Below are 22,695 nucleotides of genomic sequence, written 5' to 3'. Positions count from 1 at the left end.
AGTAATGAATCTTCAGAACTTGTGATATATTCATCTCTTGAAATGTTTACAGGAGCAGTTTTCTCATGTTTCTGTCATACTGTTTGGTTTGACAGGGTGCGTCCGTACTTGTGAGAAGTAGGAAATAATTGCAGCCACACCATTATTTATTTTTGAAAAATACTTGCTGTGAGTACTGGTGTTAAAATACCTTATTTAACTTTGGCCAGTAGAATCTGTGAGTGAACAAAGGGCCTAAATTGAAGCCATGCAGTCCTCAGATGCGTGTCTTTGAGATCTAGGAGGTAATGCTTAGCTTTGGGTCTGAATGCTCAAGGAACAAATTCTGTGTGCCATCTTGGGGTACTTCTTTCTTGTTTCACTGTCCCTAGCAACAGTTCTTAAAGCTTTATGTCTCGCCTCATAGACTCGCTGCAGAGCAGATGCTCTCATAGAATGTGTGACTTCTGAGATCTAGAATTGTGCTGTTACTACATCTGGCAAATAATAATTCAGTTAGATTACAGTCCAACTTAATGACTAGGAAGTGAACATCTCTGGAATTAGCCTGAAATGTGGCAGATTATATATGTGGTTTCCTAGCATCCGTCTGTGGTGGTGGGTATTGGAGGCATGCTGTGTGTTCTCAAAGATAGCGCTGTTTTATCCATGATGGAATCATACAGAAACAAGATATACCAAGGGGTAATATCTGACCAAGTAGTATGATGTGGGACTAGGGAGAACATGTGTAGGCATGGCCCTGCATGTTTTTTGTGAGCCTTAAAGCTTGCTGGTTTGGCTTTTTTTGGTTCTGTTTTTTTTCCCCTCCTTCTTTCCTTTCAATTTCAGTTGATGGGGTAAAAGGTTTAGTTATAAAATACAGATCTGAGTGCCTTGAAGTATCAAAAAGTCTATGGTGGCTTTTCTGGAGCAGCAGACCTGGGAGAAGGTTTGTATGGTAAAAAACAGAGTATAGAAGAACACTGACCTGTACGCGTTCTTCTAGTTTCCAGTTTCAAGAGGCTGGTTGTTCATTAATTCCAAAGCTGTTGATGGTTCTCTTTTTGCCTCTATTTATATTTCTGGCTTTTACAGCATCTTGTGGTAATTAGGAGCGGTAGGCTTGGGTATGTGGTTCAAATTCCAACTTCTACCCAGTTACCTGATAATTTTACTCTGTTTTACTCCTCGTGTTTGCTAAATAATGAATAACTGTTCCATTCTTATTTACCAGTCACATTACTAGTGAGCTTGTATGTCCTTTCTTTACTTGTTTTCCAAGAGTTTCATACCTTTTCTTGAAGAGCACCAAGAAGGATAGACTTCATAGATTTTTCTGATGCTTCTGTATCTTTTTATGAGAAGGGATTCCCAAAGCTGCTTCCAGGATTCAAGAGCAATCTGTCTAGGTAGTGGGTTATTAGCAAGTAAAGTACAGAAATGTATCTTTTGTAGATAGTTTCGTTTGGATGAAATGTAGCAATACAAATATTAACATTGGATGGAGCAGTAAAAGCTTACAGGAGGTCTGTATTGATGTAAAAGCGTTGGTGTGTTTATTACAAATGTGAAGCTCAGCATGTGAAATGATGCAATGAAAGCAAGTACTTGTAAACATTTTAAAGCTAGCTCACTGTCCCCTGTCTGTCATCTGTAGCATTCAGTGCCTCCTAGTATTTACAGCATTTTTATGTTTCTGCGTATTGCTTGAGATTAATAGCTTAAAGCAGAATTAAATTATAGGATGTGGGGAGAGAGAGATGAGCCAGATATTTATATCCTTTACGATGAAAATAAACTGTGTTCTAAGATCAGCAATTAGGATAAAAGTTACTTGCTTTAAGATGAGAACTAGTAGTGAAAATGAAACTTATTTAAAAAGTATGCCACACCTCAACTTTAATGCATCTGATGCTGTCCTGGTTAAAATGTGCCCCTGTTGGAAACTGTAGTGAATTCTTTTATCATACCAGTGAATTGTATCATTTTTACAGCTTCAAGAACTTCATATAAACACATGAGAGAAGATGACAAGATCTAGATCAAGATCACCACGATGGAAGCAAAGGTAAATGCTTTATCTTTAACTGTGTGTGTTCTGGAATGTAGTTCTGAAGAAAAATTTATGATGAAGTCTTCAAACATTGCAGTTAATGGACGTAGTTTCTTTTGCCAAAGATGCATTTTAAAGAATCCTGATTTGTTTTTCAAACTTAGTTTTTGTAGCATGTTTTCCACATCATAATTTTGTTACTAACTTTTTTAAAAATGGGAAAGATTAAGCTTTCGTTCTTTCTAAGAACCTTGTTAGGCTTGAATATTTTGGGAATTGAAATTGCATGAAGTACCAAACTCCAAGTACTGAGCCAGTTGAACTTATTTTTATTCCAGCTCTACCTGATGTCTGTAGCTTGCTTATGTTTTGCCTCTTGGTCTTGGATAATCAAGGAAATTTATTGAATAACACAAGCATAATTTTAGAGATATCCTACCTGCTTCATACTGTACTGATGATTAGGAATGTCCTTTGAGTGAACAGAGGGAAATGCAGAGCTCTCATAAAAATGTGAGCCCTAATTAAAACAGTCAAACAAATTTTGGCGTGGCAGTATAGGTACTGGTGGTAGTTGTATAGCTTACATAGTTTTATGAAGATCTAGGGTCTGATTTTGAACTTGTTTGCTGAAACAGAAATTGATTATGTCACATACTATTTTTATAATATATGCATAAAGGAAGTAACTTCTTTGAATTCCTTTCTAATGCTATTTTCTGAGAATATACAGTGAATGCTGTGTCTGGTTTTGGTCTGGGATTACTTTCTGTTTCTTGCTAGTGGCTTGTGCTGCTTTTCTTTAATGGGATTTTGGCTAAAAGACTCAAGTTGCTTTTGGTTTTCTAACTGTAAGTCACAATTCAAGGCTGAGAAGGGTGCTACTGAACTTATAAGAGCAGAAGCTGCAATAATTGTATAAAATGTGTATATGCATGTACACACACACACAAAAAGACAAAAACAGCCTTTCTCAAACTACCTTTTTTTGGATTTTTTTTTTTTTTTTTTTTTTTTTTTCAGGAAAGAAGGCTACCTGTGTGTTGTTTTCAGTAAAATATCTTATGTTTTCAGTCCATGGTTGTTTTTTTTTTTTTTTTTTGTTTTTTTTCAATCTTGACATGTAAAGAGCATCTGAAAACTGTGTGGTTTTCTTCTTCCTTTTTTACATTTGTGCATTTTGTTCATGGTTTTTTTTCTCTTTTTCTTTTTCCTCTTGGTCCTGGAAAAGATAGGGAATGCTTGACAAGTGTGAAAATGTGTAACAGTTGTTTTCTGTGTAGTGGAGACTTTATATACATTGAATTACTTATAGCATTTTTTGTTTTTTTCGAAAGCTAAAAGAGGAAAATGACTGACTTACCAGTATTTTGAGTGGGTATTTTTCCTGTGAACACTTTCAGTAGAGTTGAAAGCAAGCTTGTACTCTAGCTAGACAAGTGACACTGAATATCTTGACTGGTTCTAAATTTCTCTTCCCTGTTGATTGAAATTGGGCTTCTTTAGGGAATAGATGCTTTTAAGAGGTTGATTCAGTTTTATGGGACTACTCAGAGTGAGTTTTATCTTTGCCTTAGGTCCTTATCTCCAGCATTTAGGAGTCCAGAGCACCACAGGCAAAGGCACGCTCATGTTAATTATGACTGTGAATATAAAAGCTTTCGTAAGGACCTAAAGAAACCTATGACTTGGAGAACAGATGATGAAAAATACGGACAAAGCAATTCCAGGTTTGCACCTCATGGAAATAACCACCAGAGAATGTATGAACGTAGGTCACCTTCACCAAACCTGAAAAGAATTCCCATGGAAGATGCTTACAGCCATAAGCCCTACAGAACACATTCATCGGAAAGAACTGAAGGCAATAGGAGATGTCAGTTACCACCAAAATACTCAGAAATACCATATAAGGAGCACAGTCGGTCATTTTACCATTACAAAATGGAAGAAAGATACACGTTTGAACACTACAAAGTCACTGGAAATGAAAAAGGAATTAAACCTTTTCACAGACCGTTAGGGGCTTCATGTAAATTTGAAAGAAAATGGCATGAAGATGACTTGAGGCACCAGAGATTACACGAAGAGAAGTATGGTCAGTCACCCAGAAGAGTTTCTGATGAATTTACGTCAAGGAGCTCTTTACAGAAGAGGTATAGGAATAAAATAATTAAAACCTGGGTATTGTGGTGTAAAGCCTCAAGTGAAAGTCTGTTTTCATTATAGTTGAAGATAACCACCTTGAAACACGTTTGCCACTTTGTAGTTTAATTATGGGCGACTGGTAGTAGTGAAGTATTTGTCTTTTAAGTAAATCATATTGATGGCTAGAGTATGAAAGGATAATATTTCCCTCTTAAGAGCCCCTGCACATCCGTACCTTGGCGTGAGGGATTATGGGTTAACTTGCCACGCATTCTGCTGTCCAACATTCTTCACATATAAGTTCTCGCTTTCTTCTCTAGTGCAAGTGTAAATTGCTTTATGTCAACACAGGTATCCTGAAGATCACGATTACAGAGAATATGGGCACACGTCTAAAAGGGCTAAAGAAATGGAGAGGTATGACGGTGGAGAAGTAGCAAGAAATTCCAAGTGGAAGCAAGAGCGTTCTTTTTCACCCTACCAAGAAAAGGAGGAGCAAAGAAATCTGGGTGCCCAGTCTCACCGGTCGACTGAAAGGGAGTACTCGGAGGGATCGGTCACAAAGATAGCCTATGAATACAATCACAAACGGCGCAGGCACCTGGATGGGGAGAAGCCTTTCACAGATGATAGAGCTCAGAAGTACGCGAAGCAGGAAGATCAGAAATACGGATCTTCTAAGGGTGCCTGGAATAGCAAAAAGTTAGATTACTTTAGTGGTGGAAGAGCGAGACAGACTGAAGAAGGGCACGTTGAAGTCCCTCCTAAATATAGTTCAAAGAAGGGCTGCAATGCTTGCGTTAACTCTTCTAAAATGGATGCTGATCTGAGACCCTTTAAAAACAAGCAGAAGGAAAGAGTAAGGAAAGAAGGGGAACTCAGGAGAAAAGGAGATTCTTCCAGTAGCCAGCATGATTCAAGTCATACTGTTTCAGATGTGAAAGTGTCTGATGTCAACTGTAGGAGGGAACATCTCACAATCAAAGTGGACATGAAGAAAACGGTGAACAGGTACAGGTATTTGTTTCCCCTCATCTGTTCCTTATTCCAGCCTGCTTTCAGTTTATGAATATCAAAGGAAAGCCGTGTTTCCTTAGGAAGTAACAAGGACAAACTAAGGTTGTACCTTTTTAATTTTGCTTTGTTTAAAGCATTAACTTGCAGGCTGGAAACTCACTGCCTGTTGCTGTTTACAAAAAACAACCAACCAAAAAAGTATCGCCCAAAAAAAGCCTAGTTAATCTCATGGGAGTCTGGTAGCAAGTGGAAAGAACAGAGCAGATAAGACCAGTACAAACTGTAAATGAAGTTGCTTATTATGAGTAAATGTGTTAAGTTTATTCAAAACGGACAAAATCAGAAAAGTTGAATCCTGTTCTTTGTTCTGGAATATAATGACTTTTTTGACTTCCTGAGGAGTTCCTCATTTCTTTTGAAAACTAGCTAACTTTTAAATTGCATAAATCTCAGGTACACATTCAGATGTTTAAGATGAAGTCCAGTAAAGGTGTCAAAAAACGAAATCCCTGGGTTATATTATTTAGTATTGCAGCAAATGATGTAACAATCTTTTGGGGCCTCAGAACTGAAAAGTAATGGAGTATGTCTCTATCTCGTGTATAGTACTTCTGGTTGTCTTCAGCATTCCTGTTGTCAACTCAATTGGAAAAAAGGGTTAATGTGGCAGCCTAAATGAAGAACACATTGTAAAGACTAAGCAGCTTGCTTTGTATAGATATTTGCAGGCTTTTCTGGTTAATTGACTACCTGCTGTAGGTGAGGGTAATGGCAGTAATCTCTTTTGGAAGCTGTTCAGTCCTCATTTAAAAGGTATTTTACTTCTCTCAAGCAAAACATCTCTGCCAGTTTTTTTTCCAATATTTCAGAAAATATGTAATACAGTGAAGAGTTGTGAAGACAAGTTCACTGTCCCCATGTAAGGGGTTAATATGAAAGACTGAGGAAAGGGAACAATTCTTTCTTCCTAAGTGATAAAGCAAGGAAAAAAGTTAATTCTTGCCGCTTATTTTTGGAAGCCTGTGGGATGATTTCTACATGTAGTAGTTTCTTGCTGCTATTCTTCAAAGTCATGTAATAATTATTTACAGACTGAAAAGCTGCAGTCAATATAGTAGTTTACTTGATGTGCAGGTTTGCCTTTGCAACAACAACAGAGACATTAGCAGAGACTAAATGGCTAATTTCGGAGAAGCTGATGACTGACAGTATTCATGCTGCCTACTTCAGGCATTTAACAAACACATGACTTAAAATGGCTGAGCTGAGAAGAATACATTCTTTATAAGCCTAGAGAGAAGTTAGGCAATTCAAATCATCTGTAATAAATACCTAAATGGAGATTGTTTGGATTCACTGAAAGGCATTTACTGAAGACAGACAGCTGACTCCTGGGACTTGCTGGAGGCTGGTTCTGGTGCAATCTTTATATGAAATTCTACTTTCTTTTGAAATACAGATTAGGCAGGTGCATTATCACTTTGCAGAATGGACAGCAAAGTCTTTGTCCTAAAAGTTTTACATGGAATATTTGAGTTCTCAACTTGTTTCCAAGTAAGAGCTACTTTTATTGCACCAAGAACAGCAGAAATTTTAATGCCAGCTTCCTTGTGAAAATAGTTCTAACAAAGCAATGCTACCATTTGATTTATGCATCTCTTTAGAGTGAGTAAAACCTGACAAAAATACGCTACACACATTCCTAAGTTCACATGCTGTTACTGAGAACGTGTCGCACTGAGTTCAAGTGATACAGTTTTCAAAGATGCAGAGATTTTAGCATTTGTGTACTGTTGAAAATGCTAGTTTTTTTTATAACAGACACATAACTGCCTCCCAGAGCTACACTGAAAAGGATACAAGTCTTCACATATCTATCTTACTTGACAGATGTGTTAAGTTTAAAACTTACAAATTTTGTATCACACGTCACTGAAACAAGGATTCCCGAAAGTATAGTTAGAGCTGTTCATCTTGCAGCTTACAGTTTGGTTGGTTTGTTTTGTTTTTTCAAACAAAAAAATCAATTGAATGGCTTTTATCTTTAAAACAAACTTCTTATTTTGTCTTGTTCTACTTCTTTGTTTGAAATTTTCAAGTATTCTTTGAAAATGAGAATCTCCAAATGTTTGTTTTAGGTCTGCTTCTAGTCATACTGCAGACAGACAGATGTCACATGATCTGGTTGCTGTTGGCAGGAAAAATGAAAACTTTCATCCGGTGTTCGAGCACATGGAATCTGTAGCACGAGGTGTTGAGAGCGACCCGTCGCGAGAATTTACTCAGGAAATAATCACAATTATCCATCAAATTAAAGGTGGCTGTAGTATTTGGGGTATATGTGTGTATTTATGTATTTACAATTACTATAAAAGGAATAATGAGTTAGGCATGCTGCCCTTGTAAATATCAGGTGTTAGGTTTCATTTGTTTTCATGTCATTCGTTGAAGGAGAATGTAGGTTGAAGAGCTGAAGTGGTCGGATGGAGCACTTTTTGGTTAGAAGGTCTTGCTCCTTATTTAGAGGTTACTGTAGGCTGTGAACGTAGAAGGGATTTCATGGAAGTGCTTGAAGTTAAACTGCTTTTTTAACAAGTGAAGAGAGTTGGGGGGAAAATAAAGCTTTGTTGTAGTCACAACGTTTTAGTTACATATAGTTCCTGTAATTTTTCAGATGATTTTCTAGACTTGTGTCACATGTAGTGCAGAACTTTATTTGTTGCTTCTAGTAGTTGCCATGATGGAACTGATAAACAGTTAACTTTCTTCAGCTTAATCTTACTAAGAGGGCTGTCTGAGTTGAGCTGGCCTAATCTCTCGTTTGGGAACATTAAGCTACAAGTGGAAATAGTTTGGAATTTAATCTCAGAAGTTGTCATGGTGTCCTTAGCAGTTAATCTTTTGAAAGATAATATTTCCCACAACACACTTGAAATAGTGCGCTTAAACATTCTTGTATTTAATGTCTTTGCACAGCAAATTATTTTACATCATCCGACATAACTCTGCATGAACGGTTCTCAAAAATCCAGGATAAACCAATTCCAAATATGAATGAAGTTAAAAGAAGTTTGGATCCAGAAATCCACAGGTAATTGGTGTGCTTCTGCCTTAATTTATTTGCATCAAAGTAGTTAATCTTAAGTAGGTTTAACATTACATAGCTGGAGTTGTTTGTATTTTTTCACTGACTCTAAACTATCTGTACGTAATCTGCAAAGATTCTGTAGTTGGTTAATAATGATTTATATTGATGCTGCTTATTCTTGTGTGGTTTTGCTGTTTCAGGAGGATTGACATGTCTTTAGCAGAACTTCAGAACAAACGAACTGTCCCATCAGAATCTCCTCAGGTATTCATTTTATTTTATTTTTTTTATAGTTCAGTGAAAGTTACATAGGTGTAACTAACACTTTTCTGCTTTATATTGAAAAGCTACTCTTACATGCTTTGAAGACCGCTAGCAATTCTGTTTTAAAAGGAATGCACGTGACTGTATTTACAGATATTAAACATACTTCCATTACTGTGGTAAGTAGAGTGCAGATGTGTTCTAGAATAACTGGAGCGTGGTTATTGCTACTGCTTGAACTATTTATTCTTATTTAATGTAAATACTGAGTGGGCAACTGACATGGATTCTAATTTCTGTCTGAGATTGGAAAAACCCTTAATATTTCTCCTGTGATGTTAGATTGGCCCAACGTACAGAACGCAGTTCTATACTGAACGCAGTCCTAATCCCTGCTTTTATCCAGGGGCATGGGATTTTGTTTCCCCCTTATAAACTACGCTTACTGCGATTTGGTTTCCTGTTGTTTTTCTGTGGTGCTAATGTGTGGAGGTACAACTTAATTAAGAAGAGTAGACTTTCTTAAGATTTACTGTAGTTTGTGAATTTTTTTTTGTTGTCAGTTTTATGTAGAGCAGTTATTTAACTGAAATTCCAGCTTTCTGTTCGCTACTGTTCAGAAATGTGTAAGGAGACAGATGGTGGGAGAAGGTAATTGTCAGAGAGTAGCTGCTGTTATTGTTTTGGACTTTGGATTCTTAGGCTGATGCGCAACTGTCCTGTGTCTATACGGTTAGTCAACAAGATTACTGAATAAAACCCTTGAAGGACAAATAAAGTCAATATTTCCTTATTACAAGCTAACTTGGCACCAACCCTTCCTCTTAAATAGAACATCATAAGAGTTTTAGAAGATCCAAATGATCTACGGCATGATATAGAAAGGAGAAGAAAAGAGAGACTGAAGAATGAAGATGAGAGAGCATTTCATACGGATGGTACAGCTCCAAGGTAATTAGCTAATAATAATCACATTTGCCTAAGCTTGTTCTTCTCTTGTACATTTAATTTTATCGATGCTTCCGCAGTTGCATTCAAATCTGTTGTGATTTTCTTTTGAAGTTTGACTTCAGTTGTGACATGTGTCAGTAAAATTTGAAGCTTCCTATGTAATGGTGTATTATGTTGGTAGAGGTTATTTTTCTACTACTACTTCATTGGTATTTTGTAGTTTCATAATAATGATCCAGAACGAATGCATTCTTGTGCTGCTCGGGGTGTTTCTGGTATCGTGGAATGTCAGCAAACAGAATTTGTTTGTTTGTTTTAATTTTATTAATTAACATTAAACTTTGGAATAGCTTTTTACTTCTCTGAATTCCTGCAGCAGGTCTGCTAAAGATGTGTGGCCCAGAGGTGTTTGCTAACCTCAGTCATCCTATTTTTGCTTTTGATGTTAAGATTACACGAATGGCTTATTTGTGTTAGAAGCGTTGATTGAAGAGTTGCCAGAGTGTAATGAAATGCATCTACACTGTCGTCATGTTTTGCAGATATATGAATATATTGCTAATTGTCCATTTTAAACAGTTCATAATGGCAAATCATGACAATATGTGCATATTTAGGAAAATTGACTACTAAAACTGTAAAAAAAAAAAAATAAAATAAATTAAAAAAAAAGAGAAAAAAATCCTGTGTTTGAAATTGTTTAGATAAAAAGATGAAAGTTGTCAAAGGAAAAATAAAACCAAATTATTGGACTGTTGCCTATAGCCTTATACTTGCTTGATGCTGTATCTTCAGTATATGTTTGGCTCAGTTGTCTGGTAAGGCTTTTTTTTTTGCTACTTCTGCGGTTACTAACTTGCTTTACCTTCTATATATACTATTTACAGTGGGAAGCTGGGGTTTTTTTATGAAGCGTGGCTGTCCTTGAGCTTGATGGAGGCTGGAGGACACTTGTAGTGCTGATGGCTAATGCATTTGCAGGCTGAGGGCAGTAATGGAAGATGGATACCACCTTCCTGAAAAGCAGGCTTTTTTTCACAGTTTGCACGTGAGATGTTGGCAGTGCTTAATCCGCTAGCCCGTTCTGCCTTCTTTTGGCCTTTTTTATTATACGTGTTATAGTTCTGGGAACTATAAATTTTGGCTTCTAGTCATTACTTTTCATGGTATACGTACGTTTTATTTATTGGTTGTGGATCTATCAGTAATTGGCAGTGTGCTCAGTAACAAACAAAACCAAAAAAACCCGAAGTCAGAGCCGTGTTGTACTTACTGAAGGGATAACAAGCATATTCTAGCATCTGGATATTTATCAGAGCTTCTGTCTGATTTGGAATTGGTGAGATGAGAAGCTGTGTGCGACTTTGAAGGTAGCACAATCTGAAAAACCACTGAAATACAAAAAGCGTGTCAGCCAGCAGAGGGCAGTGTTAGCCAGGCGTGGGGGTGTAGCTGTGGGAGTCGGGGAAACTTGTTTTAAAAAGTGAGGCTTTGGAAAAGACAGAAGTCACCATTCGTTATCATTGCATAAGAAAATGGAGTTTACTGTATGATTGTGTGTAACTTGTACTTCTCTTTAGCCAGAGCACTAGTCATTTATCAAATATCTTAGATTAAGATTACATGAAAGCTGTCATTTTACCATTTCTAAGTGGTACCAATGTTAAAGTAAGGTCATTTAAAATTAAACGTGTTGCTATATTACGGTTCTGGATTTTAATTGTTCTTTCTGGAATTATTCTCTCAGGAATCAGCAAAGCTGCAGTTTTTCAAGATTACAGAACTCTCAACTTGATGGCTTCCAAAAGCCCATGAGGTTCATTAAGCCACCTTTCAGGAAATTTATTGGGAAACCTCACCTGGTAAGCCTGAATCTGGAAGTAGTTGTTTCTGTGTTGTTGTTTTTTTTTTTCCTTCATAATTCATTTCCTGCTGCACTTTTTTGGGCTGATATGGCTAACGATCTGTGAACTCTTGCCTTTTAATTTCCATGCGAGTCTTTATCTTTACACTTGATCAATGATTAAAAAAGAAAATGGTTCTACAACAGTAATTCCTCAGGCATCTTTTGCAGTGCAGAATAGTTCAAGAGAGCTAAAATAGCTTTTATGACCAATGCTGGTAAAAGAATATCTTTTTTACTTTTGAACAGCTCTAGAGTATTGCTGTTGTGTTTTATTACCTCACAGGGAAGTTGCCAGGAATGTGTCTCTTCAGAAAGCTAGTTTAGGTTGGGTGTATTTACAATGGAAGCAGTATTTTTGGGGGGCGTGGGGAGATTAGGTGCTCAACTTTAGACTTCTAATTGAGTAGCATGAACAGGCTGGACTAACTTAGGGTTCATAATAATTTAGTAGAGTTAATTGATTTTAAGATGTTCCAGTAAATAGTACAAATTTATTTTATGAAGCTACAGCAGTGTAAGTTCCTGAATGCTGCATTTCTCCTGCTTTGTAATATGTACGTGATCTAAACCACAAACTAGAAGGCATTTTTACTGAGCAAGTAACTTGAAGTAATATGGAATATCTTGAGAAGGGGAAATGGGAGGTAGTTGTCATCAGTCCAGGGGCAAGATCTGAATCTTATGTCAGTAGCACTTGCAGAATGGTTCAAGTCAAAAGAGGTCTCTGAGGGTCATCTGGTCCAACTTCCTCCTTAAGCAGGTTGTCTGGGGCCATGTCCAGCATTGTTACTGTAACACTGTTTCTCCTCAGGAGGGAAGTTCTGAAATATCTTGTTTTTGTTGTTGTTGTTTCTGTTTTGTTTTTAAGAAAGAAACTGTACATGAGACTGCAGAAATGCCTGAAATTATATTCCTAGGGTTGAAATATTTTACTTGGAATAGTTTGTCTGTGTTGATACAAAGTTTATCAGAGCTAACTTGAGCACTTGATCTGTCTTAGGGCTCTCTCTTTGTAATGCACTTAATACTGAAATTGAGAAGGCAGTTAATGTTCAGTTGAAATAAATGTTTGCTCCTTTTGGAAAGCTTTCTGAATGAGTGCAGTTTTGTTTTGAAGTGCTTGTGCTTGTGTAATAGGACTTGTGCATCTGCCCATGTTGATTTGTACCATATAATTCTAAAACATCTTTTGTGGCTGGTGCTAAGAAAGGGGAGACTAAGGGAAACTGTCTGTTCTTCTATGTTGTAATTCATAGCCTATGGATAGGCTTCCAGAAGACCATCAAAGGTCCATCAAAAACAGTTTTTATGTAGTTAGAGTAGTGATTGTCATTGGAGGATAGCTGCTTGGCAGGTGTAAATGCAAAATGACTCAACACAACAATATTAAAAGTAAAAACAACAAACAAACCTGAAGACTAAGATTGAAGCCCTGTAAACATGCAGTAATACCTCCTTAACTAATATAGTAATTGCAAAATGATGCTAGATGTTAATTTGGAATAGAGACTGAATTTGAACTGTTGAAGATTCAGGAAGACTTCACATTGACATCTAGTAGCAAACTAGATGCAATTTTAAAAATAGCTTTAATGTTCCTGAGAAGCAATACATTGCACTGAGGAACTTACCAATTCAGAACAGCAGTAGCTGAGAAAGCATAGGTATTAAAAATGCAAAAGATGACTCTCCATGAAGTCAGCCATACACGAGTTAATTTGCCATCTGCATGCATCAGTAGAATGACCCAGTACTCAGCACTTGGCATGGGGGCTTTATGGACATCTTGCATATATGTCTGGAGTGTACTGATCGATGCTTTCTAATTGCATCTTCTTGTCTGTTTTTGTTCTTCGTTTTTGCTCTGTTCTTACTCTGCTCCTTTTGTTTTCCTTTTTATCTACTCTGTTAAATGCTGAAGTGATGCAGAAAGAACGCAATCTTGTCCTGGGTAGAAAAGATAAATAATACAGCTGAGTCTCATACCTGAGATGACGTAAATAGTTCAGCTACCTAACCTGGCTCCAATGCTGTGGCATTTCCTGTGGTGTACAGACAAGCTATGTGAGATTGGTGCTTATAGATGGCTTTTCTTGAAGTAGTTCTTGAGGACTGGGTGGTATGGGAAAAGATCTTGGCAGTCCATAGCTCAAGCTTGATCTCCATACATGTGAGGTACTAGCACTGCTCTGCTGTTTATTGAGGAAGCTGAGAACTGGAGCAGTTTCAAAGTAGCCAACTGTAATTTCAGCCATACATTTAACTTGTGAGGTGAGTAGTGCTTTTGTAATAAATTCAGAGCCGTGTGACTGTATCCACAACTGTTTGTGTTTTTTTCTTCAGAAATGTGATATTAATGGAGTTGAGAGCAGCTTTAAAAACAAAAAAAAACCCAAAAAACAACGAATGGGAGCAAAGGCCTCTCGTAGTTGTTTTCTCCAAGAAAGCAAATATTTGGAATTTGCAAGTCAGTCTTGTTTTGGAATAGAAGTTTAGATGTGAACACTGTTGTAAACTGTTCTAATGTAAATGTTAGAAAGCGTAAGGCTTTAATGACTAAAAGGCAGTGCACAGAGAGGAGTGCAGTGGATTTAAGAAATAGTTTGTTGAGGCACCAGAATATTGGTGTTGGGCCAGCCACATTTATTAAACAGGAAACAAATAGGAAGTGTGCTAAAATAAGCTTATATGAGTGGGGCACGGGAATGCATGAAAATACTGAGGAAGGGACTGAAACTTAAGCAAGAGCTAAGATAATAGTTATTGGATAAGAAAGTACTCAGTGGTTTAGCTCTTTCTTACAGATACGTGAGTGGAAATTGTTTCAGTTAATTCCAGGCACAGCTCACCAGTTTTTGTGGAAAGCTGTTCTGTACTGCAGGAGAGAGGTGGCAATAGCATGTTGTGTCAGCAAAAATCATAAAGGTGAGGGAAAAGCACAGTGGAGAAAGCATACAGTAGATGTCACCACTCTGTTTAAGAACATTCCACCTATAATTTTAAAAATCAAACCCTGGAAAAACTTGAAGAACTCCTCTTAGGTTTATTTGCTCTGATCTACAGGTGAATATGGAGAGAAGAAAGAGTACATCAGAGAGCCAGGTTTCAAATGACAAGCATAGCAGTGTCAAAACTAAGACCATGCATGAATGGCCCACGGACATGTTTGAGTGTGGGGGGAGTGGGCTGGTGCTCCATATTCAGCTAAGACAAACTTTTCTTAATTCCTAATAATCTATTTTTAACTACAGCAAGAAATCTTTTTTAATATCTTCTCTTTGAATCTTGCTAAATACTCTTCTTTAAGGAAGAGTGTACTACAATAGTAGGCTTCCTCGTTTGGTTATGTAATGTAGAGAGGAAGGGAACAAAGAGGAAGAAGAAAGTTTGTGAAGGTAACCAAGTGGCTTTTTCCAAGAAAAACAGAATGAAATACCCAGAGGGAAAAGCATGTCAAACTTCCCAGCTTCCTTCCTTGTAAGTATTTGATTTCATGGACTATCTTTGTATTCTAAGTCCACTCCTGGCAAGGCATTTTCAGGAGCTAAACAGTTGACTTGCAGGCAATAATATGTTCTTCTAAAAAATGCTATTTTAAACCCCAGTTAGAGCTAAATTGGATTCCAGCAGTGCTCTGTTGCATTTATTAGCCTACCAACATTAGAAAGCATACAAAAGTGTTTCTGCCACTGGGAAGGTTTGATATTTTGCTAGAGAGCAGAAATTCTTTAGGCAGCAAAACATAAAAAAATACATTTGCATTTTATTATACAATGTTAGTTTATTTGAGACAAATGAGAGTTCTTAAGTTTTTCTTAAAATGTATTTAAAGCTGTTTTAGTTACGTTGGGGAAAGAAAAAAGGAATTCAGTAGTGCTGGGACACTTCTGTGGCCTTGAAGACTACTTTTAAAGGGAACAGGGGAAAAGTGCATTTGGCCAAGAATTCATTAGCAATTCGGTTCTGTCTTCATTAGATGAATATAGTGTAGCATGTATCAGTGTGTAATACTTGTCAGTACTTGTATGCAATGATGGGGGAAAATGATACTTTAGCTGAACGGATCCTGTCATGGTAACTGTCATGGGAAAAGCTGGAAAAGATGAAAGAACACAGTGTCTGGAGGGAGTGCTCTGTTTTATGCAACCATGACTGTTTGCCTTCTGCTTTCAGTGTGCTAACACAACAGTTTTGATACCACTTGTCCATGCCACTTGTCCTTAAGGTCAGGTATGTTTCTGTGGCTAGCAATTCTTCTCCGATATGCTACTATATAATACAAATTTAAAAGCAGAATATTTGGAGGGCCAATGCATTTGTCTGGTTGCTGTGGTGGTATGTAGAGCAGTGATGCTTGTGTTTGTGGTAAATGCTCTAATAGTGACCATATGCTAACCAGGAGTATCCAGAGTACTAATCTTGCTCTTATTCCTGACTCAAGGGATGACTGCTAGAGCAGTCTATTACACATGCTGTGTGCTAATTGAGGCATGTGTTCTGAAGGGACAGGGTTGTAGAGCCTTCACTGAAGAAATCCAAGCAGGTAACAACCCAAGAGGACGATATTCCAACACAATGGTTTGTATCATCTTTGGGTTTGATGGGCTCTGCTGTCACTATAGCCAACCTGTACTCCAGGCCCTTTGCTTCTCTTTTGGTGCTTTCAGACAGTGTCTTTGTGTCAAAATCACAAGGCTGAAAGGACTTTAACATGTGTTAGTATAACCTGGAAACTGTTTTCCTTTGTAATTTAATAATGTTAAGCTAATAACTTTGCTATCTGTTTTCAAACTAGAATTCTTACTATTCTTCAAGAACAAACGATACTTTCCCGCATAGACATGTTAGAGGACGCCTTGAGAACACAGGTCCCATCAGGAGACACTTTAAGGTACAGACCAGCTTTTATCAGAAGTGTGTTGTATAAATTGTGACTTTGATCCTCTTGAGTTTGGTAAAGAAATGCAGATTTGAAGGTATCAAATGTGAAAAGTAGTAGCAGTGTGGCCTAATTGTTTCTGCTGACATAATGGGAGGAAAGAGGGCTGGCAGTGGATTGAGCTGAGTTATTCAGTATTCTATCCATACAGCTGAAATAAAAATAAATATCCAACTAGATTTATTTATGTCAAGAAAAAAAAGCTTTCTCATTTTATCCTTTAAAGTTACCCGTACTTGCTATTTAACAAGTGTACTCTCAGGAGAAAAACAGCACAGAATAGGTATTGATCCTTCTTGTTCTAAAGATAGTGAAGTTGAAGTAAGGCTATGTTGGCTGAGCTCAGTGGCTAGCACTTTGGATGACAATTTGAAGAGTAGAAGGGCTCTTCTGCCCCCTCAGACTGAATATAAGGGAACTGTTGGGGAAAAAAAGGCAGTCAGTCTGCCAGAAAGCTAAGCTAATACTATCAAAAAGGGCTCACTATTCTGCTGTTTAAAGAACCAATGAAACAGAAAAAACTTTCAAGCTGAAGCTTAACAAGTTAAAAATGCTAGCCTGCATAACTCCATCTTAACACAGAAAGGTGTCATAGTCTCTTATTCAGTATTCTTTCCTGTCCCCTCCATGTGGCCTTTTTATAAGGGATGAGTGGTTATTCACCACTATCTCTTTGAGGTTATGTTGGTAGATTATTCAAAGCAGTTTTCAATTTCCTTTATTTTACATCAGCACTGAATTCTGCTGTGCAAACATAAGTCTGCTTAAACTGCAATTACCTTTATATATGAAACTGAACATTGCTGTATCCAGAGATTGGTTCCATACTGCTTTAATATCTGTTGAGAAGATAGCATTTTCACTGGTATTGTGGTTTCTATATGTGTATAGCACATTATTACTACCATGGAAACAGCATTGCTGATTTGATTTCATCAGTGTTCTTACATTTCATTTCCTCTTGCATAACTTAAAGGATTTTTCCTGCCTATGCTGTTGCTGAAACCTGCTTCAGGAAGGTGATTTGACACTCAAGAGCCTTCCTTGGCTGAATATTAAAAATACACTGAATTCTTCTTCCTGATTAATAAAATTGGAGAGTCCTAACCTAATTAAAAAGAAAAAAAAAGAGGAGGGGAGTTATTAGCATATATGGTCTTGCAAAAAGTTTAACATTCTACAGAAAAAAATCCTTTGAGCATCAGTTTCATAAGAGATCCAAAGAAATCTTACACAGATTAAAAGATCTTTTCTGTGAAAAGACTTTAAAATGTTGACTGTGATTCATTTCAGTAGGTACTGTATGTACGGTTATCTTCTGAACTAAACTTCATTCTGTAATTTACACAGTCCTGTGTGTTAATGGCTTGCTCGCTCTCCCACCTCCAGCAGCACTAGGGAAGAGAAGAGGGGGAGCGAAAACAATGGCCTGGGTTGAATGTGGAGGTTGGTGGAACAGCCTCTGGAGGGAGGGATTGGAGACTCATGATTCTTGAGGTCCCTTTCAACCTGTGCCATTCCGTGATGCTGTGGAAATCATCTAGTTTCAACCCCCCTGCTGGGTGCAGGGTTGCCAACCATGAGACAAGGCTGCCCAGAGCCATGTCCAGCCTGGCCTTGAATACCTCCAAGGATGGGGCATCCATAACCTCCTTGGGCAACCTGTTCCAGTGCGTCACCAGTCAAGTAAAGGAAAGATGAAGGAAAAAGGAATGATACAAAGGCAATTGCTTACCGTATCCCACAGGGAGACTGATGCTCAGCCAGCCTCCAGGCAGCGGCTTTCCTCAGTATTCTTACTGAGCATGAGCATGGAAATCCTTTGGTCAGTTTGGGTAAGTTGTCCTGACTATCCAGGCTGTGTCCCCTCCCAGTGTCTTGCCTGGCCAGCTTGTTGGGAGCCAGGCTGAAGGAAGAGAGAGTAGTAATGCTGTGCAGATACTGTTCAGCTGCAGCCAGAAACATTGCTGTGTTGTCTGTGCTGTATCAGTCACCAATTGAAACCATGGTCTGGTGTGGACTGCTGTGAAGAAAATTGACTCTGCCCTAGCCAGACACAGTACAGTGTTAACATATTAGCTCTTACAGACTTCTCAGAGCTTGAAAGCCACTGGTTCATAGGCAGCATGAGTAGCATTGATTATAAAATGGTCCTGAGGTAATATTAGATGTCACTTCAGTTTGTTTTTTTCCTGAGGCTGAAATGTAGTTGTTTTTCATTCACCTTCATTCACACCATTAGATTATCTCATTTTACTCTCAACTGTGTGTGACTGCAGTTACCTGTGTACCAAGTATATGATCTGTTAACTGTTCCTGTGTCTGATTCTGCCCTGCTAATAGTACTTCTGTACCTCATTCTCCCTGCTTGTGTAGATGCTTGTGTTGCAACTGAAGTGTACGTATAATCTCGCTTTCGGTATCTTGCACCTTTTCTTCCTTTCTTATTTGTTCTGGTTCTTTGCTGCTTGCTGTGCAAATGCAGCCCCCTGAGGCTCCCTTGGTAGCCTCCTGTGTCAGAACAGAGAACCGCAGCAACTGTGGGAGAAATGAGGACCTCTGCTGTTAATTGTGTTCAATGCCTTAATATAGCATTGCAAACGCCCTTCAGCTTCCCCTATGGTAGGCGTGTATCTACTTAAGGAATTTACTTGCACCTAATTATATTGTGATTGGACTCTGATGGCTTTTCGGTAAAGGGGTGAGATAGCATTTAGTAGCCTTCTCCAAGTATGTCCTTTGCCTACAAGCATCATGAGAGTGACGCTAGGGAACTGATGGGGCCAGCTTCATGTTATCTCTACATATTAGGTGGCTGAAGTGATTTTCTTAAAATAACAGAAACTGTATTTGCATTGAGTAACCTCTGTTCTGTGCAGTCCTTAGCTGTTCTTCAGCTACACCATGGAGAAACTGGTACCAAGCTTATCACAACCTCAGAGCATGTGATTTTTCTTGAAGTGATCCTTACTCTGTCAAAAGGAGACTGACTTCACCAGAGCAATTAGGTCATGCTCAAGAAAGGCTCTTTTTCTGTTGTTTAATTCTGTCTTACTTTAAATCTGTTTGTAAAGTGTGACAGCTATTTTATATCAACATAATGTTTCCTTTTTATGTAAGAACTTTTTTTTTTTTTTTTTTTTTTTTACTCTGCATGGGGTGAAAAAGCTTTAAAGGGTGAACATCTACAGGATTTTTTTTCTGTTACTGTCACATTTGAAAACTTTAATCTGCATTATTGGAAAATGAGGCAAAATTACAGTGAACCTTTCTGAGACTTCATAGCTTGTTCTGTTGGAGATTGGAGTGCTTTTTATCCTTTTAGCTGCTGCTGTCAGTGTTGGTCTTCCTATATTGCTATTTCTGGGAATTTCTAATTCCCTCACCAGTAAGCTCTGTTACATTTGTTCCCATGCTAGGTTAGCATACAGTATTTCAGTTGGGGGGTGATAAAAGAACAGAGTAAGGGAAGTAATTCTGTGGTCTTACGGTGTGAGGATACATGATAAATAGTCATGCTAACTTCTACTTAGCATAACTTTTTTAGGTTCAACACATTTGCCTGCTGCAGGCCTGTATCAGTGAATTTGGTAGCAAGTATGGTGCTTTTTTTTTCTTTTTGTTGTTGTTTTCCTTTTAGCAATTCCTGTTTTTCTGTAACAATGACCATTTCAGATGTTTTAAACAGCGAATGTGATAAAGTAGCTGGTGTTCTAAGGAACAGCAAGCTGTAAATAAGGAAGAGGCTCAGTATTTGCTATTGCATGTTCTTGTTCAGTACTGTCGGTTTTGTGTGTATATACAACTGTAAATGCCAGCTATTGAGTTTTGGTGCCCTCATTCTGCACTTTTTTCCTCCCTTTCCGTACTGTTACAGAGCAACTTTGCAGATGGCCGTTTGCAATCCCATTATAAATCAGGCTTAGTACAGAAGGGTTTATATATTCAAGCTAAGTACCAGCGGTTACGTTCTGTTGGTGTAAGGGGGTTTACCACTAATAAATACAGAGATGGATTTCTGAGGAAAGAAAAGGTGAGTTGGTTTAATTTCTTCTTCACTAAGTGCTTTTATGAAAATGTGAATATTCAAATTGCCCACTACGGTTTTTATATCCCCATGGAATAGCTCAGATGGGATACTTCGGAACATTGCCTGTAAAAGCACAAGGAGGCACACTTGATTTTGCACTTATTTTCTTCATGGGTATTTGTTTGAGCTGTGCTGTGAGGTTCTGTGATGATTTCCAATATTCTCTTCTTGGTCTGCTTTCTTATTGATGAGAGAAAGTGGACCTCTGTTGAAAATGTTAGATCGTCTTAAGACTACAGTTCTAAATTAACATGAAGAGTATTGATACGCTTTTTGATTAAGTTTATGTTTCTGTTCCTCATTGTGTTATCTTACATTCATCATGTGCCTTAAAGTGCTGTTCTGAATAAAGCATCCTGTAGTGTATGGTGCCTGAAAAACTCAGCTTTCAGCTCGGGCTGAAAAACTCTAGCACATCTATCTTACACTTTGATTTGCAGTGTGTGTGAGACAGTGATAATACAGAAGTGCAGAAGAACTTCTGAACTGTTTAAAATGTTACAGCTTTTGGGAGTAGAAGTGGTTAAAGCACTCTCAATCCTTTATTAGAATTGGTCAAGTGTAATTAGAGTTGGGTAGGGCTACTCATGGCATCAGAATTGAATTAGATGACCTGCACAGCCCTTTCCAGTTGTGTGTTCCTTTGAGAATGTTAGTTTTGTAATTCTCTGTCTGTGTCCGTACAAGTAAATACACTTGCATAATAAGCATTAGTGGTTGGATTAGAGTTGAGTTTTTAGAGTGCAGAAACATTAATAGGTTCTTAGAGCCATTTTAAAAAAAGCAAAGCTACCAGTCTGGTAGAAGAATGAAGAAAGTGGAAAAATAAGCAACAAAACCAATAAGCAAAGACTCAAAGAAAACTAAACATGTTAAAGAGGTTGCTTCTTGCTAAAATATACTGGTGAGTTGTTTTTAAATTGGTATGGACTCAAATAAATATAGCAGAAGGGCAAATGGAATGGGAATTAATGGGAAACAAGTGTGGAAAGGTTTTTTCCAAAAAGTATAGATCTGGAAAATGGGCATAAAGTGCCATAACCTAATTTTGTTGTAGTGAGCTTCCCTCCCCCCCATTAAATTCCAATGCTGTTCTGTAATTGGATATTAAGGTTCTTGTCTGGAGCTTATTAGAATAATCTTAACAAAATCTGGCTCTTGGTGATTATGATTTCAAATAGAGAAATAAGATCTGAATATTGATTTTTGGCTGAGGAGGAAATTGAGTATCACTGATGTCAAAGAAACCTTTCAGAATGACAGCCGTTTTTTTTTTTTTTTTAAACATGCTGATTGATGGTTGGGTAATTCTTTAGAAACAGCTATTCCTTAGATTGTAGATTGTATCCCTTATTTTGTACAGTGTAATAATTACACTTCAAGACTAGTTAAACTGGTGAGAGCGCCTTTGGTTTACTTCACTCTTTTGAAATAATTATGCATATGCATCCTTTAAGGCACAGTCTTTACAATTGATTGCTTTTTGAATCCCTAACTAAAAGAATTTATGTTACTATAATGATATGGTATTTATAAGAAAGTTGGGGGCTTATTTTTTTTTTTGCTGTTAGAAATCTGACAGTAACGATTGCTTTCTTTCTCTTTGTAGGGAAATTTAAATACTGGGACAGAAACCTGAACTAAGCTCTGATCCTGAAGTTGAAACGTGAAACACAGAAAAGGGAACATCTGTTCACTTTTGGCAACTTTGTCCAGACCTAAATTGGGATAAAGGAACTAACCCTGTAACTTTCTTGATTAAAAAATAACTTTATTTTTTGGTAGGAGAATGCTGCAGAACTTTTTTACGGTTTTCATAATTGCTTTTAAACTACAGTATTCAATGGAAATGTTGTAGTATGTACCTTTAGTTCCTTTTGCATACCGGTCTCGAGTAAAGAAGTCACTGAAGGGAGTCTTATTTATTGATTACTTTTTCTCCAAGCATGATGTTACAGATGGAACTTGAGTTGTTATACCCAGAGGTTTATATGTTCAAAGTTTATTGCTTATGTAATAAAAAAGGAAAACAAAAAAAAAGTGCCTGAATTGTTTGGTAATAGCACATAGCTCAGGATTAGCCAAGAAAGAAATGACCTGGTAGGTTGCGCAATAGATCTTACACCTCTGTTCAGTCCTTTCCATAAAACAATATTCTGTATTACTTCATTGGAGTTTCATAATATTCTTGGGTTTCTGAGATGTGTATACATTTGTGAAGTGTTAAGACTGCTGAGACAATTTTTGGTATTTGATG

General features: G+C 37.5%; 1 protein-coding gene across 6 annotated transcripts in view; it reads left to right on the top strand.

The window, feature by feature from the left end:
• The window catches only part of BCLAF3 (BCLAF1 and THRAP3 family member 3), a 29,588-nt gene extending 7,110 nt beyond the window's left edge, over nt 1–22,478 (top strand). For 2 of the 6 annotated variants that reach the window (XM_052673745.1, XM_052673746.1), the window contains exons 2-13: nt 1,977–2,050; nt 3,613–4,191; nt 4,535–5,200; nt 7,339–7,517; nt 8,177–8,291; nt 8,489–8,552; nt 8,636–8,731; nt 9,385–9,503; nt 11,251–11,365; nt 16,205–16,300; nt 20,226–20,381; nt 22,048–22,478. In XM_052673745.1, the coding sequence (XP_052529705.1) occupies nt 2,010–2,050; nt 3,613–4,191; nt 4,535–5,200; nt 7,339–7,517; nt 8,177–8,291; nt 8,489–8,552; nt 8,636–8,731; nt 9,385–9,503; nt 11,251–11,365; nt 16,205–16,300; nt 20,226–20,381; nt 22,048–22,077 (2,256 nt within the window). In that variant the 5' untranslated portion in view covers nt 1,977–2,009 and the 3' untranslated portion in view covers nt 22,078–22,478. The remainder of the gene's footprint in view (nt 1–1,976; nt 2,051–3,612; nt 4,192–4,534; nt 5,201–7,338; nt 7,518–8,176; nt 8,292–8,488; nt 8,553–8,635; nt 8,732–9,384; nt 9,504–11,250; nt 11,366–16,204; nt 16,301–20,225; nt 20,382–22,047) is intronic. The other 4 variants (XM_052673747.1, XM_052673749.1, XM_052673748.1 and 1 more) reach the window with 4 other exon arrangements.
• Nucleotides 22,479–22,695: the final 217 nt, after the last annotated feature.

Source organism: Tympanuchus pallidicinctus, unplaced genomic scaffold (assembly GCF_026119805.1).
Source record: "Tympanuchus pallidicinctus isolate F22 unplaced genomic scaffold, pur_lepc_1.0 scaffold14, whole genome shotgun sequence".
In the NCBI taxonomy this organism is placed as follows: Eukaryota; Metazoa; Chordata; class Aves; order Galliformes; family Phasianidae; genus Tympanuchus; species Tympanuchus pallidicinctus.
Note: the sequence above shows the minus strand (reverse complement) of the source record. Positions and strands in the feature narration are given on the sequence as shown.